Below are 27,392 nucleotides of genomic sequence, written 5' to 3' on the forward strand. Positions count from 1 at the left end.
TGGAGAGTGTGGGGGCTCTGCTGCCCCAGCCCCTGGGAAGGGACACCTGGAGCTGTCAGCCACTTCAGGTTTTCTTCACCTGCAGAGAGCAGCCTTACCCAAGGTCACGATCCATTCCACAGTGGCCATGACTGAACAGTGCAGAAATGTAAAAGGCCCTGCCATCTTGGCTCATTGTGGGACAACTCTGAAGGCCACAAATTAGTGGAACTTTCTAACTCCAGCAATCCCCGTGGGGTCAGCTGGAGCTGTGTTTGGGTCTGACTGCAAGTCCACTTTTTCTTCCTCCCAATCCAAGTTCTTTCCCTTTCCTTCCATGGGTGTCAGTCTCAAAGTCACTATTTAAGAAACACCCTGCATGCTAAACTCTTTTCCAGGAACCCACTATCAGAGTTTGGTAAATGGACCATTGGTAAACTTTCCATTAGGAGCCCACTCCAGAATGTTGATCAGGAAAATGGGAAGTGCGCTTTGGGGAAGACTAGGCAGGCTATAGCATGTAAAATGGGTGACAGCAAGGGACAGGGGTGGAGGTGTGATCAGCTAGGGGACCAAAGGGTGAGGAGGAGATGGCCTGACCAAAGGCAATGAGGAGAACCCAAGAATCAGTAATGAAGAAGAAGAAGAAAATTCAGGATTCGGTAGCAGATTATTTTTCAGAGAAAGAAAAGTCGGAACCTCCCTGTCGGTCCCGTGATTAAGAACTGCCTGCCAATGCAGGGAACACAGGTTCGATCCCTGGTCCAGGAAGATCCCATATGCTGTGGGACAACTAAGCACCACAACTACTGAAGCCCATGCACCCTAGAGCCTGTGCTTTGCAACAAGAGAAGCCACCACAACGAGAAGCCCATGCACCGTGGGCTTAGACAGTAGCTTCTAGAGAGCATCCCCTGCTCACCGCAGCTAGGCAAAGTCCACACGCAGCAATGAAGGCCTGGCACAGCCATAAATAAATAATTGATTTCTTTTAAAAAGAGAGAGAAAAGTCAGAGATAAAAAGGTTAGTCTATTTTTTTTTCCTAAGTTTTAAGCATTACTGAAATAATAAGATTATGGGATGAAGGATTGTTGTCATAAACTCTGTTTTAGACTTGAGTTTGAGTTGACAACAAGACTTCCCAGTAAGATATCTTGTGGGCAATTGTGTATCTAAAAAAGAGAATAGATAAGAGGTCAGGATTGGAAATCTTGATTTGGGAGCTATATAAGTCGATATCTTTCAAAGATGTCAGAACAATATCTCCCATTGCACAGGCTGTTCTACTTTGCGACCTCGCTACTGGCCCCATTGAGAAGTGGAGTCTAATTCCCTTGTCCTTGGACCTGGGCAGGCTAGTGGAAGCTTTGATTCATAGAGTAGAGTGGATGTTCTGCTGGTCAGAAAAGGCCATGCAGCTTCTGTCTGGTTGTCTTGAAATGAAGCCAGATGCCTTGTGAAAAGTCTGACTACCCGAGACTACTCTGCCAAGGAGGCAGTGTGTAGCAGATGACGGCCAATGTCAACCGCCAACCAAGTGAATGACTCATCTTGGACATTCAGCCCAGATGAGATGACTAAAGCCCCAGCCAGCATCTGACTGCAACAACATGGGACATCTCAAGCTTGAACTGTCCAGTGGAGCACTTCTCAAATTCCTGATCCAAGACTCTTTTTAGCTGCTAAGTGAAGTGAAAGTCACTCAAGCGTGTCCAACACTTTGCAACCCCATGGACTATACAGTCCATGGAATTCTCCAGGCCAGAATACTGGAGTGAGTAGAGCTGTTCCCTTCTCCAGGGGATCCTCCAAACCCAGGGATCAAACCCAGGTCTCCCAAATTGCACGTGGATTCATTACCAGCTGAGCCACAAGGGAAGCCCAAGCTATGGGTTAATTTGTTACATAGCAATGGAACAGGGGTCATTAGCATAGGGGAGAGCGGGACCTCATCACTGTGTCCTGTGTAATAAGCTCCCTGTCTGTTCCATGGCACTGCATCCTGCCTCACCTTCCCTACTCCACAAGCACTCACCTTCCATGGAACTGCCAGGGTTCCTTCTTAAGTGGTTCCCAGATAATCTGATCAAATTGCCTCTCTTCTTGAAAACCTTCCACTGCTCCGAATGGCCTGCAAAGGTTCTCAAATTTCAGCGTGCACTTAAAGTGGTAGGGTGATCGACTGTAATGACCATGGGGGTGACAGATATTTGGTCAAATGTATTCTGGATGTGTCTGTGAGGGTGTTTCTGGATGAGATTAACATTTGAATTGGCAGACTGAATAAAGTCAATTGACTTTATTGGCCCTTCAATTGGAGTCAGCCTCATCCAATCCAAAATCTAAACAGAATAAAAAGGCTGGGTAAAAAGCAACTCCTGCTGCCTGATTGAACTGGGACTATGGGCTTCCCTGGTGGCTCAGATGGTAAAGAATCCACCTGTAACGAGGGAAAACTGGTTTTGATCCCTGGGTTGGGAAGATCCCCTGGAGAAGGGCATGGCAACCCACTCCAGTATTCTTGCCTGGAGAATTCCATGGACAGAGGAGCCTGGCAAGCTGCAGTCCATGGGGTCGCAAGAGTCAGACACAATTGATCAACTTTCACTAAGGAGATGGTCTTTTCCTGCCTTTGGACTCAAAACTGAAAAATTCTCTTCCTGGGTCTTGAAAGCCTGTTGGCTTTTGGACTAGAACTTACACCATTGGCTCTCCCAGTTCTCAGACATTTGAATTCAAACTGAAATTTATACTGTCACCTCTTCTGGTTCCCCAGCTTGCCACCTGCAGGTCATAGGACATAGCTGTATCTATCTGTATTTATATCTATCTTTACATCCTCCTGGATCTGTTTCTCTAGAGCTGCTGCTGCTGCTGCTAAGTCGCTTCAGTTATGTCCGACTCTGAGCGACCCCACAGACGGCAGCCCACCAGGTTCCCCTGTCCCTGGGATTCTCCAGGCAAGAACAATGGAGTAGGTTGCCATTTCCTTCTCCAATGCATGAAAGTGAAAAGTGAAAGTGAAGTCACTCAGTCGTATCCAACTCTTAGTGACCCCACGGACTGCAGCCTACCAGGCTCCTCCGTCCATGGGATTTTCCAGGCAAGAGTACTGGAGTGGGTTGCCATTGCCTTCTTCAGTTTCTCTGGAGAACCCTGACTAATACAGGTGGAACCTGAAAATTTGCTTTATAAAAGGAGATCTCCCAGGTGATTTTGATTCTGACACCATTTGACAAACCCTCACTTACAGGATACAATCCTTTCAGCCCAATGTTCTGCTCCCACTTTTGTTAAATATCTCACCGTTACCCTCAAGAAGACAATGGCTTTGCTGCAGAACCTCTGTATTCTCTATTTATATACCAGCTTTTATAGTTTGAGCTTTAATTTCTGTCATTTGTATTGTGAAAACAATAATTGTATTCTTATTCTTGATATAAAATATATTAAAAATCTATAAATCAATAATTTATGTAATGTGCTTTTAAATATGCATGTGCATGAAATTTATAAATTAAATAGCAACAGTAGGAAAAAACATTTCTTTCAGATCAACATCCCCATCACCACCCCTGCCATGCTTCCAGAGAAGCTGGTCCTCTGTCCCAGGCTGGGCTCCCTGAGGATGCCCTAATCATGCTAGTCTCTCTGCCTGGAAGGCTTTTTGTTCTTTTAACGTATATTTATTGACGGTTCAGCCTGTGCCAGGCACTGTGCTATGCAATGTATCTCTTCCCCTCAAAGAAAAGCAATTGGTTCTTTCTCTGAGGGCCACAGCCCCTGAGCCTGTACTTGTATCATAGCCTCCTGCCATGATGTGTTAGTTGTCTACTTTCCTAGGCTGTGAAGCTTCTCAGATCCAGGATTGTATCTTGTTCATCTTAGTATCTCAATCACTGGCACAGTGCCTGTTATCCAGTAGGAACTCAATGAATGCTGATGAATGAGTTCATAAATGAATGATGATAGTCCAGTGTCTGGTACATCACAGGTGATCAATAAATATTGGTTGAAATGCTATTGAATTGAAAATGCAGGTCACAAAACAGGTGCAGGAAGAATTTCAAGAAGGGTTTCTTGAAAACAGTCAAAAAGATACCAAAAGATCAAGGAGATGAACACTGAGGGGAAAAATAAAACATTGGATCTGACAAAAAAGGAAGTTAATGTTAAATCCTAGAAAAAAATAACAATTGACAAAATGTTTATCACAAAACCAAGAAGCAAAGATCAGTATTTACTTGCCTTCAGAGTGTCAGTGTTGCCTCTTTAAATCCTGTGACTGGGTACGTTCCTGTGTTAAAGTAAGTACCTAGTTAAAATGCCCACACATTAACCATCATAGCTTAAAAAGCTTTCACTCACACTTGAACTTAACTAGTTATCTTTCCTAAGATGGGACCACTCACTAGCTGAAGGGTTATCACCACAGTTATTTTCTCTCTCCATTCATTCTTTGAACACATATTTATTCTGCTACAAACTGTGCTGAGGAGAGTCCATCCTTCAGCTAATGGAGCAGATTGTATTCATGGAACTTGTTTGTACTTGTGGCTCCATTTTTCAAATTCTGAATCCTACATCTGCCTTGATTCCCAGAGCAGTTTAACCGCTGGGAAATTCCTCTCAGGACACAAAACACTTCTTACCATTTGCTGAACCAAAAACATCAGCACAGGCAGCTAGGTTACCTCCCTTGAGTGGAAACACTGCCCAGAGTTCATCCTAGGGAACTCTGGTTTACATTCTGTGGTCGAATTAAGATGAATCCTTCTTTACTGTAGGATTTGCTACAGTTTTTTTTTTTTTCTTGCCAGAGTGTTTTATATGCAAAGATACATTGGGGAGCCTTGAACGATACAGCATCAAGTATTTTCTAAACTCATTTGACTCTTTATCTCGGGACCATTTTATGGGATATTGGGAAATACTGATATAGATTATGTTCATTCATTCATTCATCAAACAAAAACTTGTATCAATAGTGTGCCTGATGGTGTGCTAACAACTGTGGATAAAATGGTAACCAGACACACACAGTACCGTCCTTAATGAAAGCTTGGGGGGAGAAAGACATAAATCAAATGCACTAAATTGTAAATAAAATAATTACAACAAGTGTAAAATTGCAATTGTGACAGGTGCAATGAAGGAGAGGCACATCACATGGCAAATGAGAGCCTATAATAGGGGACTTCAGTCTAGTCAGGGAAGGCTGCCCTGAGGAGGCAACCTGGAAATGATCCCTGAAGTATGAATAGGAGTTCACATGGTGATGAGGGTAGAAAAGAGCATACGCCCTGGGAAGGGAGGGAGTTCAATGAGTGTGTGGGACAGAAAGAAGGCCAATGGGAAATGCAGGGCAAAATGAGGCAAGAATGGTAGAAAGGGTCAAACCATATAGGGCCTTGTAGGGCATATTAAGAATTCTTATCTTTATCTGCGGAGCAATGGAAACTATCAGATTTGTGTTTTGGAAAGATCGTTCAGGGTTACACAGTAAGGAAATTTAGGGTCAGAACCGTTATGAAACATTGCTTGGACTTAGAATTCTACCCTGTGCATTCTTTATGGTCTGGAATTCTACAAGGAACACGCATAACTCCCCTGACTACCCCAGCCCACACTGAGTTCTCTTATCACTAAACTTCTATACTTGACTTAATTTAAATTTTTTTTTCATTTTAATAATTCAGTGACAAATTTTAAATGTACGTGATTTTTGTTCTCATCCAAGCAAATTCTTGGTAGGGTTCGTGTCATACAATTTCTCTCTGTACTTTGACTATGCTGGGTACATAGAACATACTTTGAAAAAGATTGATTAGTTAAAGGAGCTCATAATTTTTAAAATGTCACGGAAATACTGTCCATGGTCATGGGCAAACATATGCAAACATTTGTAGAAGTCTTCTGTTTCCAGTAGGTTATTTACGGCTGTGTCGAGGGGCTGGGTTTCCCCAGAGCTGGTTTCTTCTTGCTAATAGTGGGCTCACAGAGATGGCTCATGAGATCTCAGAACTGTATTGCATTTCTGTGAGAAAAGTTATGTACTAAACACACCAGGAAATATAGAATCTACAACTTTTTGTTCAACTGAAACACAGTTGGTGACAGAAGCACTCACACTCTATCAGTGTTTATAGGTGGATGGAATTTGACATGAAAGATATAGGAAGACACATAGGATACACCATCCAGAGCTCTTTAAATTGGAATCTCCACCTGACATAGGAGCAGCAAGAGGATTTTGCCTAATACTCAATAAGGAGCAGCAAATAAAGCTTTTATTGCCTCTGACTTTAGAAGTTTTGTCCAATAACTGAGAATCTGTGAATTCCCATCTCCACTGCAAGACTGCTAATTTTCACCTCTAAACTGCCTACAATCAAATGAAATACTTTCTTCCAGTTGTTATAAACTACTGAGGTTAAAGTACCACCCTCAAGCAGGCAGATACTAACACAGTTACTATATGTATTCTATGTTAGTGACTCAAAGAGTTGTTTATATCATTTGTTATAATTTTTTGGTATAAATTGTTCCCTGTCAGAGTATTGTATCTGTTTGTAACACAGAAAGGGAGAAAAGATATGGGGGGCAATCTGCAGTGTCATCCCTAATATGTAAGAACAGCCTTCTGAATGGGAGAAAATAATAGCAAATGAAGCAACTGACAAACAACTAATCTCAAAAATATACAAGCAACTTATGCAGCTCAATTCCAGAAAAATAAACGACCCAATCAAAAAATGGGCCAAAGAACTAAATAGACATTTCTCCAAAGAAGACATATGAATGGCTAACAAACACATGAAAAGATGCTCAACATCACTCATTATTAGAGAAATGCAAATCAAAATCACAATGAGGTACCACTTCACACCAGTCAGAATGTCTGCGATCCAAAAATCTGCAAGCAATAAATGCTGGAGAGGGTGTGGAGAAAAGGGAACCCTCCTACACTGTTGGTGGGAATGCAAACTAGTACAGCCACTATGGAGAACAGTGTGGAGATTCCTTAAAAAATTGCAAATAGAACTACCTTATGACCCAGCAATCCCACTTCTGGGCATACACACCAAGGAAACCAGAATGGAAAGAGACACATGTACCCCAATGTTCATCGCAGCACTGTTTATAATAGCCAGGACACGGAAACAACCTAGATGTCCATCAGCAGATGAATGGATAAGAAAGCTGTGGTACATATACACAATGGAGTATTACTCAGCCGATAAAAAGAATTCATTTGAATCAGTTCTGATGAGATGGATGAAACTGGAGCCAATTATACAGAGTGAAGTAAGCCAGAAAGAAAAACACCAATACAGTATACTAACACACATATATGGAATTTAGGAAGATGACAATGACGACCCTGTATGCAAGACAGGAAAAAAGACACAGATGTGTATAACGGACTTTTGGACTCAGAGGGAGAGGGAGAGGGTGGGATGATTTGGGAGAATGGCATTCTAACATGTATACTATCATGTAAGAACTGAATCGCCAGTCTATGTCTAACGCAGGATACAGCATGCTTGGGGCTGGTGCATGGGGATGACCCAGAGAGATGTTATGGGGAGGGAGGTGGGAGGGGGGGGTCATGTTTGGGAACGCATGTAAGAATTAAAGATTTTAAAATTTAAAAAATAAAAAACTAAAAAAAAAAAAAAAACGACTTCAAATCAAATGCTTTCACAGGCTTGGGAAAAAAACCAAACCTACACATATTATTCTTCTTAAATACTTGTAAAACAAATTGGATCTCTAAGCCTCAGTTTCCTTTACCTGATAAAGAAGCTGGGGGTGGGGGTGTACTTCCCTGGTGGCCCAGTGGTTGAAAAGCCACCTGTCAGTGCAGGGGACGTGGGCTTAATCCCTGGTCCAGGAAGCTCCCACATGCTGTGGGGCAACTAAACTTGGGGGCCACAGCTACTGAGCCTGTGCTCTAGGGCCTGTGCTCCACAGCAGGAAAAGCCACTGCAATAAGTCCACTTGCTACCAAAATTTGTTTAAAAAAGGCATTAAAATAAAAGGGAGGATTATAAGCCTGCCTATCTCCTTGGGTCATTGTGAGGGTGAAGCAAGCCAATGGCAGAAAAGTTTGAGCAGAATACCTGGTATGTAGTATACGCTCAGTAAAGTCTGGCTTTGATTTTTATTATGTATTTGTGAATTATGTAATCTGATTTGTTTGTTCAGGCTTCAACCTGCTGGAGAGCCATTTCATTTCCGACAACCTGGTTCATACGGGATGCATTGGAAAGTGTCCCACAGGGGGACTTAGTTAGTAGATTTAAGTTCCATCCCACACCTTGCAGATTTACATGCCAGGTTCAGAAAATCAGAGAACATAGAACTACAAGGTTTTTATGAAAGGTAGATGTTGTCCAGAGAAGCCAGGACTCCAGAATTGGCCTATGGTTCCTTTCCCTTGGACTCTTTCTTTAAATTGAAATAAACAAAAACTACCACCACCACCAGCAACTGCAATTAGCCTCTTGAACCTTAGTCTCCCAACCTGCAATTAAGATAATCACATTTGCCCTAACTCATATAATTACTATGAGGATCAGATTGGATAATATAAGTGAAATCATGAAATGACAGTTTTCATCGAAGCTTGCTAAGTACCTTGAGCCTTCCATGCATTGTGTCATGTAATTCACCCAGTACATAGTTGTGGAACAGACTGTTGGTGGCCCCAATGCCTGTTCTCCCTCTTTCTCCTTAAAGACCCCTGATTCTTATCTGGGCTAAAGTATATAGAGTATACTTCCCAGCCTTCTTTTCTAAGTGGGACCAGAGGTCTATGTTTTGGCAAATGAGATAGAAGCAGAATTTTAGTGAGTTACTTCCAGGTGGTCTTAAGAGGAGGACATGCAGTTATTCCTCCCATCATCTGCCCTACTGGGTGCCAGCAATGCTTATTTGATGGCTGGAATTTGAAAAGCTATATTATTAATATAATACATCCTGTGGTAGCATAAGGATTGCAGGGCATCAAAGTAGAAGAAAATAATCCATTCCTTGAAAGTTTTCTGATAACATGGAAGAGTCATAGTAACATTATGAATGAAAAATGCAAGCCTCAGGAAGATTATAGATACAAATTAGTATAAAGTTACAAAACAAGGGAAACTAAAATAATATACTTTAAAGGGATATATGTGCATGTACATGAGTGCACCCATGTACACATATATTAAGGAATTTTTAAAAATCCACTTTTATATATATTTTCCCCAAACTTCATGACAGGGACTTTAAAATTCCTTAAAAAAATTTTTTTAAGTTCTCTAAACAAGGGATAGCTAAACATCAGATTCAGGATAGTAGCTATCTATGAGGGTAGGCAATGGATAAGGGAGGAACATTTAGGTAGATATAAAATACTGGTAACTATTTCTTGGACTGAGTGATAGGTTCATGGGTATGTACTGTTTTGATAAGTAAATTCCATGAGTGGACCACTAATGATTATGTCTCAGGAACTGAGGATTATGATAAATCCAATTCTAAAGTTCAAAGAGAAAATATACTAGTTAACAGCAACGCATGCTTACTGTGTGCCAGGCACTCTTCTAAGCTCTTTATACAGTCAGATGAGCCACGGTTGGCTGAATCCAAGGACACAAAACCTGTGGATACTGAGGGTCAAACTGTATGTTTTAACCCATTTAATCCTCCTGGTAAAGAGGTTTTACGATTATTCTCATCTTATAGATGAGAAAATAAAGGCCCAGAGACATTGATAGTAATTCTTTTGAGACCTACAGCAGAGCTGGCATTTAATCCAGGCTGGCTGTTTCCAAAGTTCATGCTCTTAGCCACTGCCCTATAAAATGTCTAAATAAATGAAAGAGATAATTATATTAGGGCTTAGTCATGTAGAAAAAATTATAGCAGTCTTTCTGTAACACTGTTAAAGGGTGAACCACATGCATAGCTTAAGTATACTAAAACCCACTGAATTGTATGTTTTAAATGGGTGAACTTTATGGTATGTAAATTATATCTTAATAAAGCTATTTTTAAAAAACCATACAAACCACAAACAAGTGACTTTATAGTGCAAACTGTGTCCTAAATGATTGTTTGCTATTTTAGGGATTTCATATATGTCTATGGGTAAAACACACACTTTTTCTGGAGAGCAAACAAAACAAATCTGTCAAGGCCACTCATTTTATGAAAGAAAATGAAACAGAAAAATTTAATTCAAGACTGTGAGTGGGAAATTTAAAAAAAATTTTCCAGCTTCAGGCCTCTTTGCATCTGCCAGGAAATCAAAGGGCTCTCAGCTCCCAAGGTAAATTTCATATTGCAGTCATAATTGTCTCTGTGTGTATTGAGGATACACAAACAATAAAACCTAGGAAGGAAGAGGGTAGAAAGAACACATTTGACAGGAAACATACTGATATCTTTTCATTGCACAGCTTTCTTCCTTGAATGTAACTTTCATTTTTGCTTTTCCTTTTTAATCTAAAACTGATTCTAAAGGAGATGGAGAAAGCACTTTATTTAGACAGCTAGGGGCTTTGAGTTGTACAGCTCCAAGGGGTCAACATTGAAGCCACAATGGGCAATGGCAGCTTTTCCTCAACACTATTTTTTGGTCTTTGACAAGGCACTAAAAGGAGAGATCATCTTGCTGCTATGATGTTCAGGGAATCTGTTGGTAGCTTAACTCTGTTTTCATGACCGCTGAAAGATCCTCTTCACCCAGGTCAGTTATCCTCACAAATCTGGCCATAGACCACAAGGAGAGCAGATGAAAGCCTGGACTGGACCTCAACAACTCCATCACCAGCAGTAGAAAAAGTGTTCAAAGTCTTGCCCCTCTAAACCGTGGGTCACTTTTATCCTCTCTCAGCCCTCTCAAAAGCACATGTGTGAATACAGGCTGATATAACCTCACTAAGCCACTTCATACTTTAAAGAACACAAAGGAAATGAAAACAAAATAAATCACTTAACTACAGCTTGGATCAACGTCATGTCATTCATTATTCAGTTCTGTCTCACACACACACACACACACACACACACACACAGGCGCGCGCGCGCACACACACACAACATTTTGGCTCTGTTACTGATAATAGAATCCAGGCCTTTTCATACCTATCCATTAAACTTACCAGTCCTCTTGATATCAGATAGGCTATTACCTCCCCTCTGGCGCCCCCTACCCCCACCCCAGATAAGCATTCCTACCATAGCCACTTGCAGGCAATATCTTCCATCAAGTTCCTTGATGTTTCAAATAGCAAGCCACTAAGCCTCCCACAGAGGGAGGAGCCTGGTAGGCTGCAGTCCATGGGGTCGCTAGGAGTCGGACAGGACTGAGTAGCTTCACTTTCACTTTTCACTTTCATCCATTGGAGAAGGAAATGGAAACCCACTCCAGTATTCTTGCCTGGAGAATCCCAGGGACGGGGGAGCCTGGTGGGCTGTCGTCTGTAGGGTTGCACAGAGTTGGACACGACTGAAGCGACTCAGCAACAGCAACAGCAAAGCCTCGCAGAGCCTCAGGCATGGCAGTATCATCCTCTGAATTCTCTCCCTCAATTCTTGTGCTCCTTCAGTCCCTACGAGACTTGGGATACTATACTTATTTGGTCATTATTTTTACTTAAAAAAAAAAAAATCAGTGAGTCACCTAAGCAGGTCAATTTAGGCCAAAAACAGTCGCCCTGGACACTGATTTATTTAGGTTAGCTATTGCTGTTGTTGTTCAGTCGGTTGCTCAGTCGTGTCCCACATGTGAACCCATGGACTGCAGCACACCAGGCTTCGCTGTCCTTCACCAACTCCCAGAGTTTACTCAAACTCATGTCCATTGAGTCGATGATGCCCTTCAACTATCTCATCCTGTGGACCCCTTCCCCTCCTGCCTTTAATCTTTCCTAGGTTAGCTATAAAAGATAATGGTTAACCAGATAATGGCTTAGCTTCAATTCTGTGTTGTGTTCTATTAATATAACCTTGAAACAGATGAAAATCCCCTATGTAAAGTCTTTTTTCTTTTGAATAATTTTTTTTAATTGGCCTAAATTAAAAAAAAAATTCTATCTTTAAGTATCATTTCCCACTAAAAGAACCAGAATTACTTGGAGAAATGGTTTATTTCATTTCCGAGGCCAATAAGCTTGGAACAAAATAATGAAGAGGGGGAAGAATAAGAGGACAACGCAGATGAAATAAGATTGACATGATCTGAAAATGGCTGAAATGTTGGGTACAAGGCAGCATTGTACTTTTGTACATTTTTTAGTTTTTCCATAAAAAGTTTTTTAAGGAAAGCTAAAAATAATTGCTATTTTGAAAAACATGAGTAGCAATATCATGCACATAGTAAAACAAGTATTAATAACGCATAAAGCTATATAATGAAAATTTGAGTCCTTCTCCCACCCAGACCCTCAACTCCCCTCTCAGCATGATCTCAGTAATTTCCTAAGTAGTCTCAATTGTTTCTATGAATATATATATATAAAATGTACAAACACATGAACAGGCATATCATTTTTTAAGACTACAAATGGTACCATAATATACACACCATACCACGCCTTATGAAGTTATTTTAACAGTTTTAATACAATGACTATGTCTGCACATTATAATATCATATAAATGCTTTTGCATATTTGGTTTCTTTTAAGCTTTTATGGTCTACTCCAGATAAAAGGCTCACATCTTCACTTTCTCCAAATTTCTTAAAAATGCAAGGCTAAACAGTTTTCTGACCTGCCTCTTGAGAAATTTGTATGCAGGTCAGGAAGCAACAGTTAGAACTGGACATGGAACAACAGACTGGTTCCAAATAGGAAAAGGAGTACGTCAATGCTGAATATTGTCACCCTGCTTATTTAACTTCTATGCAGAATACGTCGTGAGAAATGCTGGGCTGGAAGAAGCACAAGCTGGAATCAAGATTTCCTGGAGAAATATCAATAACTTCAGATACGCAGATGACACCACCCTTATGGCAGAAAGTGGAGAGGAACTAAAAAGCCTCTTGATGAAAGAGAAAGTAGAGAGTGAAAAAGTTGGCTTAAAGCTCAACATTCAGAAAACGAAGATCATGGCATCTGGTCCCATCACTTCATGGCAAATAGATGGGGAAACAGTGTCAGATTTTATTTTGGGGGGCTCCAAAATCACTGCAGATGGTGACTGCAGCCATGATATTAAAAGACGCTTACTCCTTGGAAGAAAAGTCATGATCAACCTAGATAGCATATTGAAAAGCAGAGACATTTCTTTGCCAACAAAGATCCGTCTAATCAAGGCTATGGTTTTTCCAGTGGTCATGTATGGCTGTGAGAGTTGGACTGTGAAGAAAGCTGAGCGCCGAAGAATTGATGCTTTTGAACTGTGGTGTTGGAGAAGACTCTTGAGAGTCCCTTGGACTGCAAGGAGATCCAACCAGTCCATTCTGAAGGAGATCAGCCCTGGGATTTCTTTGGAAGGAATGATGCTAAAGCTGAAACTCCAGTACTTTGGCCACCTCATGCGAAGAGTTGACTCAATGGAAAAGACTGATGCTGGGAGAGATTGGGGGCAGAAGGGGATGACAGAGGATGAGATGGCTGGATGGCATCACTGACTTGATGGACATGAGTTTGGGTAAATTCAGGGAGTTGGTGATGGACAGGGAGGCCCGGCATGCTGCGATTTATGGGGTCGCAAAGAGTCGGACATGACTGAGCGACTGAACTGAACTGAGTTTTCAGTCTCTAAAAGTTTCAAAGTTTAGGTTTCAGTTTGGGGGACCTAGTTACCTCAAAAGATGTCATGTTTAAAAACATGTCACACTGTCTCCTACAGATAGAATCTTGAGAGATGCAGTTGAAGAAAGGATCTATACAAGAATCCCCTTTCCTCTGCCCAGAGGACTTGAGGAGGAATGCATAAAAGCTTAGCCCTGTGATGAACTCAGCACTACCTCCCTTCATCGGATAGAAACTGTACCTTTTCTCAACTCGGTATCACCAGCACCCCACACAAGAGCTTTACTGTCTGACACAATGAAGGTCTATGGAAAGAAATTTGGGTTAAAACGGCGAATGATTTTCAGAGTCAAAAGAGATGGACTTAGATAGCAAGGTGGCTGTTCTACCCTGTTCTGAAGGTGAGGGCACGTACAAGAAACCACAGGAAAAAACGCGACACATCTGCAGGCAGCAAAGTACATTCATTTCATTCGATTATTTACCAGGGAAGGTTGTTAACATATAAAAATCTAACGCAGCTATATTATCGGACAAAACCCGAAATCTACGTGAATTTGCAACATAAATCAGGAAGCCCAGACTCGTCCGTCGTGGCCCGAGTCCCCACCCTGCCTATAGGAGTCGAAACTGGAAGCTTCAGTCTCTCTTTTTCCTAGGTTACCCCAGGACACTCGGGCGGGAACGAATCGCACCGAGCAGTGCCGACTTCCAGCCTGGGCTAAGCACCAGCTCCAGAGCTGCGGGACCCCAAAGGCCTGAGCTCAGCTTACGACCCGCCCCGCCCCCGGGCGTTAGTGTGACCCGGCCCTTCCTGAACTGTGAACCTGGCCCTACCGGCGCCGCGGGCCCCAGTGCGCTTTCTTGCGTACGGTGGGTGGGGCTTTTAAAGGCCGTTCACGCAAAGGCCAACGGCGCTAAGATGGTGTCCGCTGGGCGCCCCGGGACGGTTTCCTGAAGGATTCGCGGGCCCAGCGGTGGGAGGGAAGAGGCAGAAGCCCAGCGCCTGGTCCCACACAGGTAGGAGGTAGGAAGCCTAGAAGTTCTGAGATCCGAGGGCCAAACCCCAACCAAGTACGCCGTGGGAGCGAACAAATGTTGGAAAGGAAAACGCCGAACGCAGAAAGGCGGAACGGTCTCATGGTCACCATTTCGCGACGTCTAAGTGACGTCGCACAGCAAGCGCGTATTCTACTCTTTCACCTTCAGACAGCCTCCTCATTGTAAGAGCCTACGCCTTTAAGCGAGTGATGGACAGTTATTTCGGCCTATCAACTTCATCGTCAACATCCAATCAGATTTAAACTTCTTTCAGCCGCCGGAGGAGTTGGAAGAAAGGCATCGAAAGAGGGAGCTTTCTCTCTCTCGCGAGATCGCTGTGAGCCGGCCTCTCAGACAAAAAAAAAATGCTAGAACATATGGCCTGACTTCCCAAATAGTAGGTTAAAGGACGGGGTCATAAACCAATGAAAGTTATGAGGAGGCGGGATCACTGCTTTCGCCCCGCAAGAAGTACCGTTAGAGGGCGGACTTTTTGTCCAATCAACGCCTCCAGACTTTGGGTCAGGTGACCATCGAGTGCAAGGGGCGGAGCTACAGTCTGGCGCGAGGAACCGTTAAGATGGACAACGAATATAACCAATGAGGTACTCTGACTAGGGCGTTGAGAACCCAATAACAGTGGTTGGGCGGGCGCCTTCCCGGAGCGCGGGGAGATGTAAAGACAGACAAATAGTTTTCCCAATGAGACTGTAGAAGAGCGGAGCTAATTGACCAATGAAGACTGCGGGGCGGGACCCTCTGCCGCGGCACAGTCCAAGATGGCGGCGTGCGGTTCCGCTGTGTGAAACCAGCGCGGGGCGGCGGGTTAGTCAGTTCCGCGGAGAAGATCTCCGACGCCCCGCTACCATGAAGGGAAAAGAGCGCTCTCCGGTCAAGCCGAAACGCTCCCGTGGTGGTGAGGATTCGACTTCCCGCGGGGAGCGGAGCAAGAAGTTAGGGGGCTCTGGTGGCAGCAATGGGAGCAGCAGCGGAAAGACCGACGGCGGCGGCGGGTCGCGGCGCAGCCTTCATCTGGACAAGTCTAGCAGCCGAGGTGGTAGCCGCGAGTACGACACCGGAGGGGGCAGCTCCAGTAGCCGCTTGCATAGTTACAGCTCCCCAAGCACCAAAAATTCCTCGGGCGGGGGCGAGTCGCGCAGCAGCTCCCGGGGTGGAGGCGGGGAGTCACGTTCCTCTGGGGCCGCCTCTTCGGCTCCTGGCGGCGGCGATGGCGGGGAATACAAGACACTGAAGATAAGCGAGTTGGGGTCCCAGCTGAGTGACGAAGCAGTGGAGGACGGATTGTTTCACGAGTTTAAACGCTTCGGTGATGTAAGTGTCAAAATCAGTCATCTCTCGGGTTCTGGCAGCGGGGATGAGCGAGTAGCCTTTGTGAACTTCCGGCGGCCAGAGGACGCGCGGGCGGCCAAGCATGCCAGAGGCCGCCTAGTGCTCTATGACCGGCCTCTGAAGATAGAAGCTGTGTATGTGAGCCGGCGCCGTAGCCGCTCCCCTTTAGACAAAGATTCCTATCCTCCTTCAGCCAGTGTGGTCGGGTCCTCTGTAGGTGGTCACCGGCACCCCCCTGGAGGAGGTGGTGGAGGCCAGAGATCACTTTCCCCTGGTGGTGCAGCCTTGGGATACAGAGACTACCGGTTGCAGCAGTTGGCCCTTGGCCGCCTGCCCCCTCCACCTCCGCCACCACTGCCCCGAGATCTGGAGAGAGAGCGAGACTACTCGTTCTATGAGAGAGTGCGCCCAGCCTACAGTCTTGAGCCAAGGGTGGGAACTGGAGCAGGTGCCGCTCCTTTCAGAGAAGTAGATGAGATCTCACCCGAGGATGACCAGCGAGCTAACCGGACGCTTTTCTTGGGCAACCTAGACATCACTGTGACAGAGAGTGATCTAAGAAGGGCTTTTGACCGTTTCGGAGTCATCACAGAGGTAGACATCAAGAGGCCTTCTCGGGGCCAGACCAGTACCTATGGCTTTCTCAAATTTGAAAATCTAGATATGTCTCACCGGGCCAAACTAGCGATGTCTGGCAAAATTATCATTCGGAATCCTATCAAAATTGGCTATGGCAAAGCTACACCGACCACCCGCCTTTGGGTAGGTGGCCTGGGTCCTTGGGTGCCTCTTGCTGCCCTGGCACGGGAGTTTGACCGGTTTGGCACCATACGCACCATTGACTACCGCAAAGGTGATAGTTGGGCATATATCCAGTACGAAAGCCTGGATGCAGCTCATGCTGCCTGGACCCATATGAGGGGCTTCCCACTTGGTGGCCCAGATCGTCGCCTTAGAGTAGACTTTGCAGACACAGAACATCGTTACCAGCAGCAATATCTGCAGCCTCTGCCGTTAACTCATTATGAACTGGTGACAGATGCTTTTGGACACCGGGCACCAGACCCTTTGAGGGGTGCTCGGGATAGGACACCACCCTTACTGTACAGAGATCGTGATAGGGACCTTTATCCTGACTCTGATTGGGTTCCACCCCCACCCCCAGTCCGTGAACGCAGCACTCGGACTGCAGCTACGGCTGTGCCTGCTTATGAGCCACTGGATAGCCTGGATCGCAGGCGGGATGGCTGGTCGTTGGACCGGGACAGAGGTGACCGAGATCTGCCCAGCAGCAGAGACCAACCTAGGAAGCGAAGGCTGCCTGAGGAGAGTGGGGGTCGGCATCTGGATAGGTCCCCAGAGAGTGACCGTCCACGAAAACGTCATTGCGCGCCTTCTCCTGACCGCAGTCCAGAATTGGGCAGTACCCGGGATCGCTACAATAGCGACAACGATCGATCTTCCCGTCTTCTCTTGGAAAGGCCCTCTCCAATCAGAGACCGACGAGGTAGTTTGGAGAAGAGCCAGGGTGACAAGCGAGACCGTAAAAACTCCGCATCAGCTGAACGGGATAAGAAGCACCGGACAACTGCTTCCACGGAGGGTAAAAGCCCTCTGAAAAAAGAAGATCGGCCTGATGGGAGTGCATCCAGCACCAGCACTGCTTCATCGAAGCTGAAGTCCCCTTCCCAGAAACAGGATGGGGGGACCGCCCCTGCAGCAGCAGCATCTCCCAAACTCTGTTTGGCCTGGCAGGGCATGCTCCTGTTGAAGAACAGCAACTTTCCTTCCAACATGCATCTGTTGCAGGGTGACCTCCAGGTGGCTAGTAGTCTTCTTGTGGAGGGCTCAACTGGAGGCAAAGTGGCCCAGCTCAAGATCACTCAGCGTCTTCGTTTGGACCAGCCCAAGTTGGATGAAGTAACGCGACGCATCAAAGTGGCAGGGCCCAATGGTTATGCTATTCTTCTGGCTGTGCCTGGAAGTTCTGATAGCAGGTCTTCTTCTTCCTCAGCCACATCAGACACTGCCACCTCTACTCAGAGGCCACTTAGGAACCTCGTGTCCTACTTAAAGCAAAAGCAGGCCGCTGGGGTGATCAGCCTCCCTGTGGGGGGCAACAAAGACAAGGAAAACACCGGAGTCCTTCATGCCTTTCCACCCTGTGAGTTCTCCCAGCAGTTCCTGGATTCCCCTGCCAAGGCACTGGCCAAATCTGAAGAAGATTACCTGGTCATGATCATTGTCCGTGGTGCGTCTTAAAGTCCATGTGTAACTTGTATTTAGTACTTTGACATGGTTCCTGTTTTGTGATGTGTAATGGGATACAGCATCGGATGAAATTTTCTTTTTAATTAGTTGTTTAGTTTTAGGTTTTTTCTTTTTTATATTTTTATAAACCTCTTTAAAAAACAGAAGTCAGGAGAGTTTAGCTATTATTTTAAGTGAAAGGACTCCCCTAAAGGTAGCAGGCAAGTGGTTTACTTTAATTAGGAGTTTCCACTCTTATGTGTAACTGTTTTCCTCTTTTTCTGCGAATTTTTTTTCTTTTTTAATCTTGAACTTAAAAAAATCCTCAAAGTTACAAAACCAGAAATTTGAAAAGTTAGAATTTGAAAAACAAAGAGCCCACTAGCTGTAAAAAGATAATACACACCTAAAAATGACTTTGATTGGTAGGTCGGTAAATAATTCCTGTACCAGAAATATTATTTGTGCGGCTGAAATTTGAGCAGGGATCTCAAGGAGTATAAGCTGGTAAAGCATACATAAAATGTTGCAATTACTTTAATCAAGTATTTGAGTATTTTTCTTAAATGGTGTGTTCCCAAGAGCTTGCTTTAACATATATGTTTTTACCATTAGTTTTTGAGTTCTGTATCCCATATATGCACTTTTGGTTTGTAGCTGTTCAGTAAAAATAGAGGAGTGTGTTACAAACCACGTTGTCTTTTGCTTACACTAGTATGCAGGAAGTGAGTAGGTGCTTTTAAAATCACAATTCTTTGGTCAGTTATTGGTGTGTGGTGGTGTTTTCACTGACTTTCAGAGGGGTATAGCAGGTACAGTTCTAATTGTTGCAAATTTCAAAACTTGTGTTTTTCATCAGAGGTGAGTTTTTATTTTTGTATTCACCCAAATTTCTGACTTCAGTAATAGAAAGAAGAGTTGTCTGCAGGCTCATAAGTCATCCTTTTATTTCAGTGGGCATTAATCACCCATATCTGGATTGCAGAATTTTTTTTAAGTCATTGTGAAATACTTTTGACATACTCTAAAAATTTTGCTTGGATTTTTATTTTCATATTTAAACAGCGATGACTTCACATTATTGAAAGTATTTTGAGTATCTTTGAAATTTTGTGTTTATATTTTCGCTGGTGTCCAGCCACAGAGAATTGAAATAATCAGTTTAGGAAAACCGTTTTTTAGTGGTTTATTTTCTCAGAGACCTGAAATTAGTATAAAATAATTTAGCCCACTTCCACATTTTTTTCCAAAACTGAAGATTATCAATTTCTGATTCTTAACAAGAGCTTTTGCTGCTTAACATTAATTCATGGTTTCCTTGTCTTTTTAATTTTCCTCCTCCACCCCCAACCCCTAGTTTCTCACGTCATTTGTAAGTGTATTTTCCCCTGTGGTTTAAATGTTGAGGACTTTAGCTAAAGCCCTTGATATTTATGATTAGAAACTTGAGGACCTTTGGATCATGGTCATGTTTCTATGCTATGTAAGTGACTTACTGAAAGCCTGGCAGAACTCAACTGTTTTCTTTCTGTTATCAAAGCGGATAGTTTTAAAATAGCACCAATAATAACCCAAGAAAACGTCATGTAATTTTTAATTGTCCGTTATGACAGGTGTCTAATGCATGTTAGCATGAAAGCCTCATCACTGCTGTGTCATCCTTTTTAGTTTTCACTATGCATTTATAAGTTTTCTTTGTAAGTTTGGAGACTTTTGTGTTTTTTGGTTTTAAACTGGAAAAACTAGCCATTTTGAGAGAAGGAAGATAATAGGCTATGAGCACAGAGGTCCTTGGTGTGCCTGTAGGGAAAATACCTGAAGTCCTACAATGAACACTTTTGGTCCTTTTGCTTTTAAAAAACTGCTTGACACGCTAATATGGAATAGACACCTGTTCAGAAACTTATGTCAGTGTGCAGTCTATGCATAAATAAATGGGGTCAAAGTACAATTTGTGGCTAGATACATTTTTTCCAGTTTAAATAGTCTCACTAACCATTAACTTTTGAATACCTTTTGATAAGATGGCTGGACAAATGATTTTACTTTTTTAGAGGTATCCTTGATACCTAATTTTAACTCTAATCCAAAGTGTATGTGGCTTTCTTTTTTTTTTTTTTTTTTAAGTTGATATGCCAGCTTATCGAAGAGTAGAGTACTGTGGGTTTTGCTCCGTGTTTGTTTGATTCTTTATCTGACATCGTGGCTTTTGTTAGATCTGGGCAATTTGTGCTTCAGTGTTTTTGAAACAATGGCTTGATACCATTTCTAAATGTATGTATTATAACAAAATTATGTTTAGTTTGGTGCTTAGCTACAGAGTGCCATCATTTGGATGAATCTTATTTGTGTTGCTCATTCTATTGTTCAGGTTTATAACATTGGTAAACTATCTACCTAAACTTAAGAGTGGAATGAAAGCATTTGTCTAAAACAATCTGGTTCTAATTCTCACTAGCCAGAATTTGTAATCTCAACATTGGATGTTCTTTGTGACAGCCAGTTGTTTCTTTTGCTTTTTTTTTTTTTTTAAATGTATTTGTTTAATTGATTTTTCTGGAACTCAAGTTCAAATGAATGGAATTTCTTAAGTATATCATTAAATGACTCGTTAAGTATTACTGGTAAAAAAAGAACCATCAAGCTAATTTAGATTTTTAATCACAATTTCAAAGTTTATGAAAAATTAATCATTCAGCTCCTAGCCAATTTATTTTTAGTGTTATTTTGTTGGTTGTTACTGGAATTCCTATAAAGAGTTTTCCACGAAAAAATTTAAATTCCTGGTTTGAGATGTCTGTTTTGACTGACCCGAGAGTAAGCAGAGTTTTCCCTTTAAGGATTACATCTTAAAACGTCCATCCTTTGGCTGATACAAGCTTTTGTCACATTTTGAAGGTAATATGTTCTGGCCCTTAGGTCAGTTAGACCAGTTGAGATACAATAGCAAAAGTAAGGGGTGTGTTGCTTTCAGAGTCTAACACTTGTTTAGTTTATTTAAAAACTGTTTTATGAGCAGATGTTCACTGACAGTTTTGTTGTTGTTGTTTTGTCTTTTTAATTTTTTTTAATAGTTTCTTTAGACAGTGAAATTGCTCATTTCGCAGGTACAGCTTAAACCGCAGTTTGGGTCCATATAGGAACCATTCACCAAAAACTCTGTGGTAACAGAACTAGGAAATCCTCTTGAGAAGAGGGCCTTAATGACCTTTTTGTGAAAAAGTTTTTGGAGAGAATTTCGGGACATTTTTTTTCTATCTCTGCCACAGTATTTGGTTTGGAGATAGGAGTTAGGTATGAGAACAGGAAGAGAAATGGAGCTGACCCTGTTAACATTCTGGTTATAGTGATGTGCCTAAAGGGAGAAAATGATTTCAGGTGACCACAGTAAACTGTCTAGCTTAATGAAGTTTTATATGTATGATTTAAACAGTTGGAAAGTTAAAGTTCCACAGTGTTCTTTGGCTGTTTAGCGATTGTATGAGTGTTTTAAAGAAAATAACAGCTGCTGTCTTTGGTAACATAAATGAAGGTGGATTTTTAAAAGGTTTTGTGTCTTGACCCCTTTCTACAATAATGGAGTAGGTCTGTATTACTCCATATAAATTACAGAATGAAAATAGAGGGGGTATAAGTTTGACTAAACTCCACCTTTTTATAATTTCATTTTTTTTAACTTATATAGAATACATTGATTGTAAATTGATTATAAATTTGATTTTCTCTGAAATTTTTTTGACATGTTTTACTCAGTTACATGAGTACAGGGGATATTTTCAGTCCTATAATCCTTAATTGCAGTCTTTAAAAAAAGAATTCACCCTATTGTTCTACTTGTTGTCTGTTCACAGTAAGTTCATTTCAAGGCTTGTGCCAGTGGGTATTATTGGTGCTTTTTGAAGTCAAGGTGGATTGTCCAGGAAGGTCTTGTTAATGTTATGTTCATCTATAATGGCATAGGGGAAATATATATATTTTTAATATTGTAAACATTTGTACTGAATAACCTTTTTTTCCCCCCCCCCGCAAGCAAAACTGGTGAACAACGGATGAAGACATGGAATTCAAAGCTCTAATGGACCTTTTTGAAGAGAAGTTGTGGCTTATGTGAAGTTTACATGGGCCTCTTGATGGAAGAAAGCTAATCTGTTTAGTATTTGTGCATTTTACTAAAATGGCAGCTTAAAGTTGTGTATCTGCTATTGTGATGCCAATGCCGGTGTTTTAAGTGGAAAAAAAAATGACCTTGCTTTGTGCTGTGTACACAAGATTTCTGGAAAAGAAAAACCCTTTTTATGGCTCACACAGCTTAAAAGTAGCTGTCACTCAAACGTGCGCTCACAGTTGAGCTGCTTTTGTTTTATTCTAAATAAATTGTTTCTTTTGAGGAAAATGTTTTTCTGCCTGGAAGTGAATTGACGGCAAACCTTTGACCCCTTTGTTTGCAGCTGAGGGGGTACTTGCTGCTGCTCAGATCTTGTATGTCTTGAGCAAGAAGCAGGGAGACCATCATTTTGACTATCACAGTGTGTCAATTCTGAAGGATCACTAGTGTTACTGTGACCCCCTTTGTTTGCAGTGAAGGGGATCATTTGCTTCTCAGTCCTCAACTTGATGAGGAAATGGTGCTGTTTGCTGGCACGCAAGAAGCCGGGGCAAGCACCGTAAGCCTCACCACAGTGCACAAGTCGGGGGCTTTGCTGGTTTGAAGAGCCGGAGTTGCTGAATTTTAAGTTTTGATTTATTTTGTCCACCCATCACGTTTGGCCTTAGTTTCATTTTTAATTTGAAGAAAAGTTTGAAATTGCTTTATCTTGCACTTAACATTTGCACCAAATTGCCAAAAGAAGGAGAAATGCTCCGCTTGCTTTTTAAATGTTAATGATGATGTTAATAAAGCCTTTCCTGACACACTTGAGGAGCTCCTCCATCTTCAGGGGCTTCTTACCAGAGTTATGCAGTGATGGGTTTAGTTCTGAATGGATGAAGAGTTCCTGAGAGCTAGCGTTTGTAATTAGAACCATTACTTGGTATCTGTGCCTTATTTCACCTGTGGTTCCACATGCCTTGGATGTGCATGCACCGTGACGGTTTCATAGGTACGAACGCACACTCAGGCCCAGTCACTTCGGTTGGTAGTACAGATTGTGAGGAAAAAATGGAGGCATCCTTAAGGAGGAAAAAGTGTTTGCCTTTAGTTCCTGCATTATCCTGTACAGGGGCTCCTGATGTTTGGAAGCTGTTTCCAGTACAGGAGAACAACTCCCCTGTTTGCCGCAGGAGACTTCGGTGCACAGTGACAACGCTGGAATTCAAGAGGAAGCCAGCAGTGCTGCACCATTGGCTTCAGACACCACTGTTGTTTGCCAGTTTTAAACTTAATAGTTGCAGACGAAGACCACCTTGAAATGCAGGCTTGTTGGGCTTGTTTTGAATTTTAACCTCGGATGGAAGAGCCCTAGTGCTGTCTGTCTCCATGCGGGATGATGATTACTTAGGCAACAGGTGATTATCAACAAAGGATGCCACGCTTATACTCTGCAAGGTGGTGTTCCAGTGGCAAACAGCTGTATAAACTCTTATGAACAGGTAAGAGGGTTTTTAGAGGTCAAAAGCATTATGATTTAACAGGGTGAGGGCTTTTAATGTTTGGGGATATATTTCTCTGATTTAGGCACTCTGCTGCTGTTACTAGCTTCCTCCCCTCACCAAAGTGTTACATTAACAAAGTTGTAGACCAGAACTTTTGTTCTTGGTGTTTTGATATTTTTAAGTTTTAAAGTTTATCTTAACATTTGAAAAAATTCTTTTAAATGTGGGAGCCAAAGTGTTAAAATTCTGGTGATGAATTTGGACCTGTAAAAATATGACGTTTTCTCTTAACTGTAGCCTTCACTGTTAATGGTGATTCAGTGGTGCTGGAAGAACTCAACTGGTGTAAAAATGTTGCTTATTACAAACACTGATCTCTAAACCTCCAAGTTAAGAATATTTTAGTATATGTAGCAAGAAAGCGTATTATTGGACTGTGAGTGATAGATAATTTAGCCAAAATGGTTAATTTTTTTCTTTTTCCACAGGGAGATTTAATTATAACATTAGGTAGCTGCAATAAACTTAGGAAAGTGAATGGGCAGTGTTGAGTAAAATCTCTTAACCATTTTCATTGTCCATTTAGTGCTACTAACCTGAGCCCTTCCAGCCCCTTCCTCTGTTATTAATCAAATGTGAGGCTTTGGCAGCTGAACACAAGCAAAGCTTTTTAAATGTATAATATAATTTAGGTTTTCTTTGCTGTATTTTAAATGGGATCAAAAATTTTGAAGAGGATTTTTCTGTTTCATTAGATTCTTGTTTTTCATCTCTTTCCAAATGGGGAAAGTGAAGTACAGCAGTTTTCAGGTTCTCAGTATGTTGTTTTCAAGAATTTGTAAAACATCTGCTTATGAATTGACTGCCATTTAAAGCTTTGCTAAATGATCTGTCATGTACATTTCTTTAAGCTGTTTATTCCTGTTGGAAATGTTAATTTCCGGTGTATTTTCTTTCTCTGACTAGTCCATACTGAAAGCTCATTAAGTAGTTTTTCTAATTAGTTTAAAAAAAAAAGAAAATCACTGTGGCAATTTGAGGAAAATTTTATTATACTCGAAACATATTTCTACATGTGTGGTATCTCTTAAGATCTCAGGCTTTATCTCAAGAAGAAAAAATATTGCAGACAGGGCATTTGTTTGGCATTTGTTTATTCTATATGTGATGCAAAATGGAAAGGTACACTTTTAAAATATAAATTTATTTATTTTAATTGGAGGTTAATTACAGTATTGTTTTGTTTTTGCCATGCATCAACATGAATCCACCACAGGGTACACTGTTTTTTGAAACCACTCAATGAAATCATATTATTTCTACTTACAGCATGAAGAAAAAAATATTAATTGGGTTGAGTGTTAGATCTAGAGTCCTTGTTTTATAAATTGGAAACTGCCCTCTTGGATTATATCTGTGGTTTCCCAGTGTCTTTTGTAGGATCTTGATTTAGGGTTCTGCTATAAAAGAAATAGTTCCAAGAACATCTCTGAGTTCATTTTGAAGGATCTAGTTGTATTAAAATTGAAAATGGGGATTACCCTGACTAGTAAAACAGCCTAGATTTTATAACTTGCCACTTCAGTAGCTTAAGTCACATTGTTGTTTATAAGTTGTTTATCTGAGGCAATAAATTTAATACTTATGGTTTGTACAGCGTTTATTATTCTTTTTGCAGTAGGATATATGATTATGGCTTATCTGACCATCACCTCTATCTCCCATTCCACTTTGCTATTTTTAAGTTTTCCTGGTTAAGAGCCTTTTACTTAAAAACTTGAATTATAACCTAGTTACAAGTTTTAAACAGAGTTGACTAATTTTATAAATTTAAGCAGAGTAAACAAAATTTCTTCAAACCTCAGACAAGCTTGTTGCTGAGAAGCAACCAAGATTTTAATCTTGAGGTAAAATTATTTAACATACTTCTGTTCCCAAATGCTATGTTAATAAGCATTCAGGCAGGATTCCTGTATAAATTAAATTCTGGCTGTATGTTAAGTAAGATTGACCATAGAGAAGAATGTTTCAAATAGTCTCTACTCCTATGATTGGAGAAACTAGATAGAAACAGGGAAATAGTTAAATATTGGGGCAAGTTCATTGTTCAAGACAACCATGGGAGAAATGTCACAGGCCAATATTTGATTAATTGACTTCTTACTGGCAATATGGGTATATGATTGAGTATGTGAACTTTTAAGCTGGGCTGATCATGAAAGAGTTTAAAAAATAATTTGTTAGAACCTAGAATGGTGGAGGAAGGTTGGAATTGAGATGTCAGTCTATCAAGCATGATTAATAATAATAGAGCAGCTTGTTGATATATGGGAAAGATTCAGGCTAAGTCTAGAAAACTAGTAATATGGTTGGGTCAGCAACAATAGGGAGTCCTGAAAGGCTGGTTTTAGGCAGGTGGGAAGTGAGGATGGATAGTTAGTTGAGGGATATGGATATAAAGCAGCAGTACTAATAGCAGTCATTTTTATTAGATACTTGAGACCAAGCATTCTGCCAAGTCCTTGACAAACATTGTCTCATACTCTCACAGTGATACAGCAGGGTTCTAGCCAGGCTTTTGTTCTAGCTAGGGCTTTTGGTCACTGTACTGTCATAATTCACTATTTTCAGGAGACTGGGATGGGATTAAAGCTGCAAACCTGAGAAAATGTTTGGGTGGTGGATTTTATGAAGTTCTTGGGAAACATACAGGCCCTTTCTCCAACCCCAGAAATTGTGGGATTTGTTAGGACCAGCATGCATGGCCCAGGAGTCTTTGTTCTTTACAAGCTCTCCAGGTAATTCTGATGTAGTAGTCTGTTCAGTGGTCGTGGGTTGAGCAGCATTGGTTAGACAGTAAGAGTGTTGAAGTGTAAACTTGGGGTAGTGTCATATTAAGGCATGGGAAAAGATGATGATGCCAGAAAAGAGTCTCAGGTAGGAGAACCAGAATAGTATTCAGATTGTGAAGCTGAGAGGAGCTTCCAGAAGATAAATTCAGAACTATTGAAAGGACAAGCAGAAGGGAGCAGCAGATGCCATGGAATTGAGCACTTAACATTGTCACAAGTAGTAGTTTTATTGTCATGTAATTATTTCCCCCAGATATTCAGTCTAAGTGTTTAATTTTACCTTATAACTGTCTGTGAAGAAGGGCTGCTGTTTAGTTTATGAAATGCTAAAGAGATACCAGAAAAGTTTTGTGGCTTAGCTAAGGGGTATATTGTCAGGAATTGATTGAGATATCCTTAAGTTTTCCGTTAATCTAAAAAATAATGTGATTGTAGTCTGTCTTAAAATTGAAAGTGATTTTAAGATTGAGTGTGTATGTACACATGTAAGTAATTTCTGTGAATGAACCATTACTTTTGTCTACTAACTTCTAACTAGGTTACTGATAGGCTTGAGTGAGGTACAGTGGACTT

The 27,392-nt window shown here is 41.7% G+C and overlaps 1 protein-coding gene across 1 annotated transcript; it reads left to right on the forward strand.

Annotated features, from left to right (window-relative positions):
* Nucleotides 1-14,458: 14,458 nt before the first annotated feature.
* RBM15 (RNA binding motif protein 15) lies at nucleotides 14,459-22,768 on the forward strand. The gene is made up of 2 exons (XM_069573720.1): nucleotides 14,459-18,376; nucleotides 22,406-22,768. The coding sequence occupies exons 1-2, from the start codon at nucleotides 15,511-15,513 to the stop codon at nucleotides 22,426-22,428; spliced, it is 2,889 nt and encodes a 962-aa protein (XP_069429821.1). The 5' UTR covers nucleotides 14,459-15,510; the 3' UTR covers nucleotides 22,429-22,768.
* The last annotated feature ends 4,624 nt before the right edge of the window (nucleotides 22,769-27,392 follow it).

Source organism: Ovis canadensis, chromosome 1 (genome assembly GCF_042477335.2).
Source record: "Ovis canadensis isolate MfBH-ARS-UI-01 breed Bighorn chromosome 1, ARS-UI_OviCan_v2, whole genome shotgun sequence".
Lineage (NCBI taxonomy): Eukaryota > Metazoa > Chordata > Mammalia > Artiodactyla > Bovidae > Ovis > Ovis canadensis.

What these genes read in the sequence shown, in the direction of transcription:
- RBM15 (XM_069573720.1), top strand. Translation starts at nt 15,511, where the DNA reads ATGAAGACTGCGGGGCGGGACCCTCTGCCGCGGCACAGTCCAAGATGG. An exon ending in GGTCATGATCATTGTCCGTG is followed by an intron (nt 18,377 to 22,405) that starts GTGCGTCTTAAA and finishes CCCCCCCGCAAG; the next exon opens with CAAAACTGGTGAACAACGGA.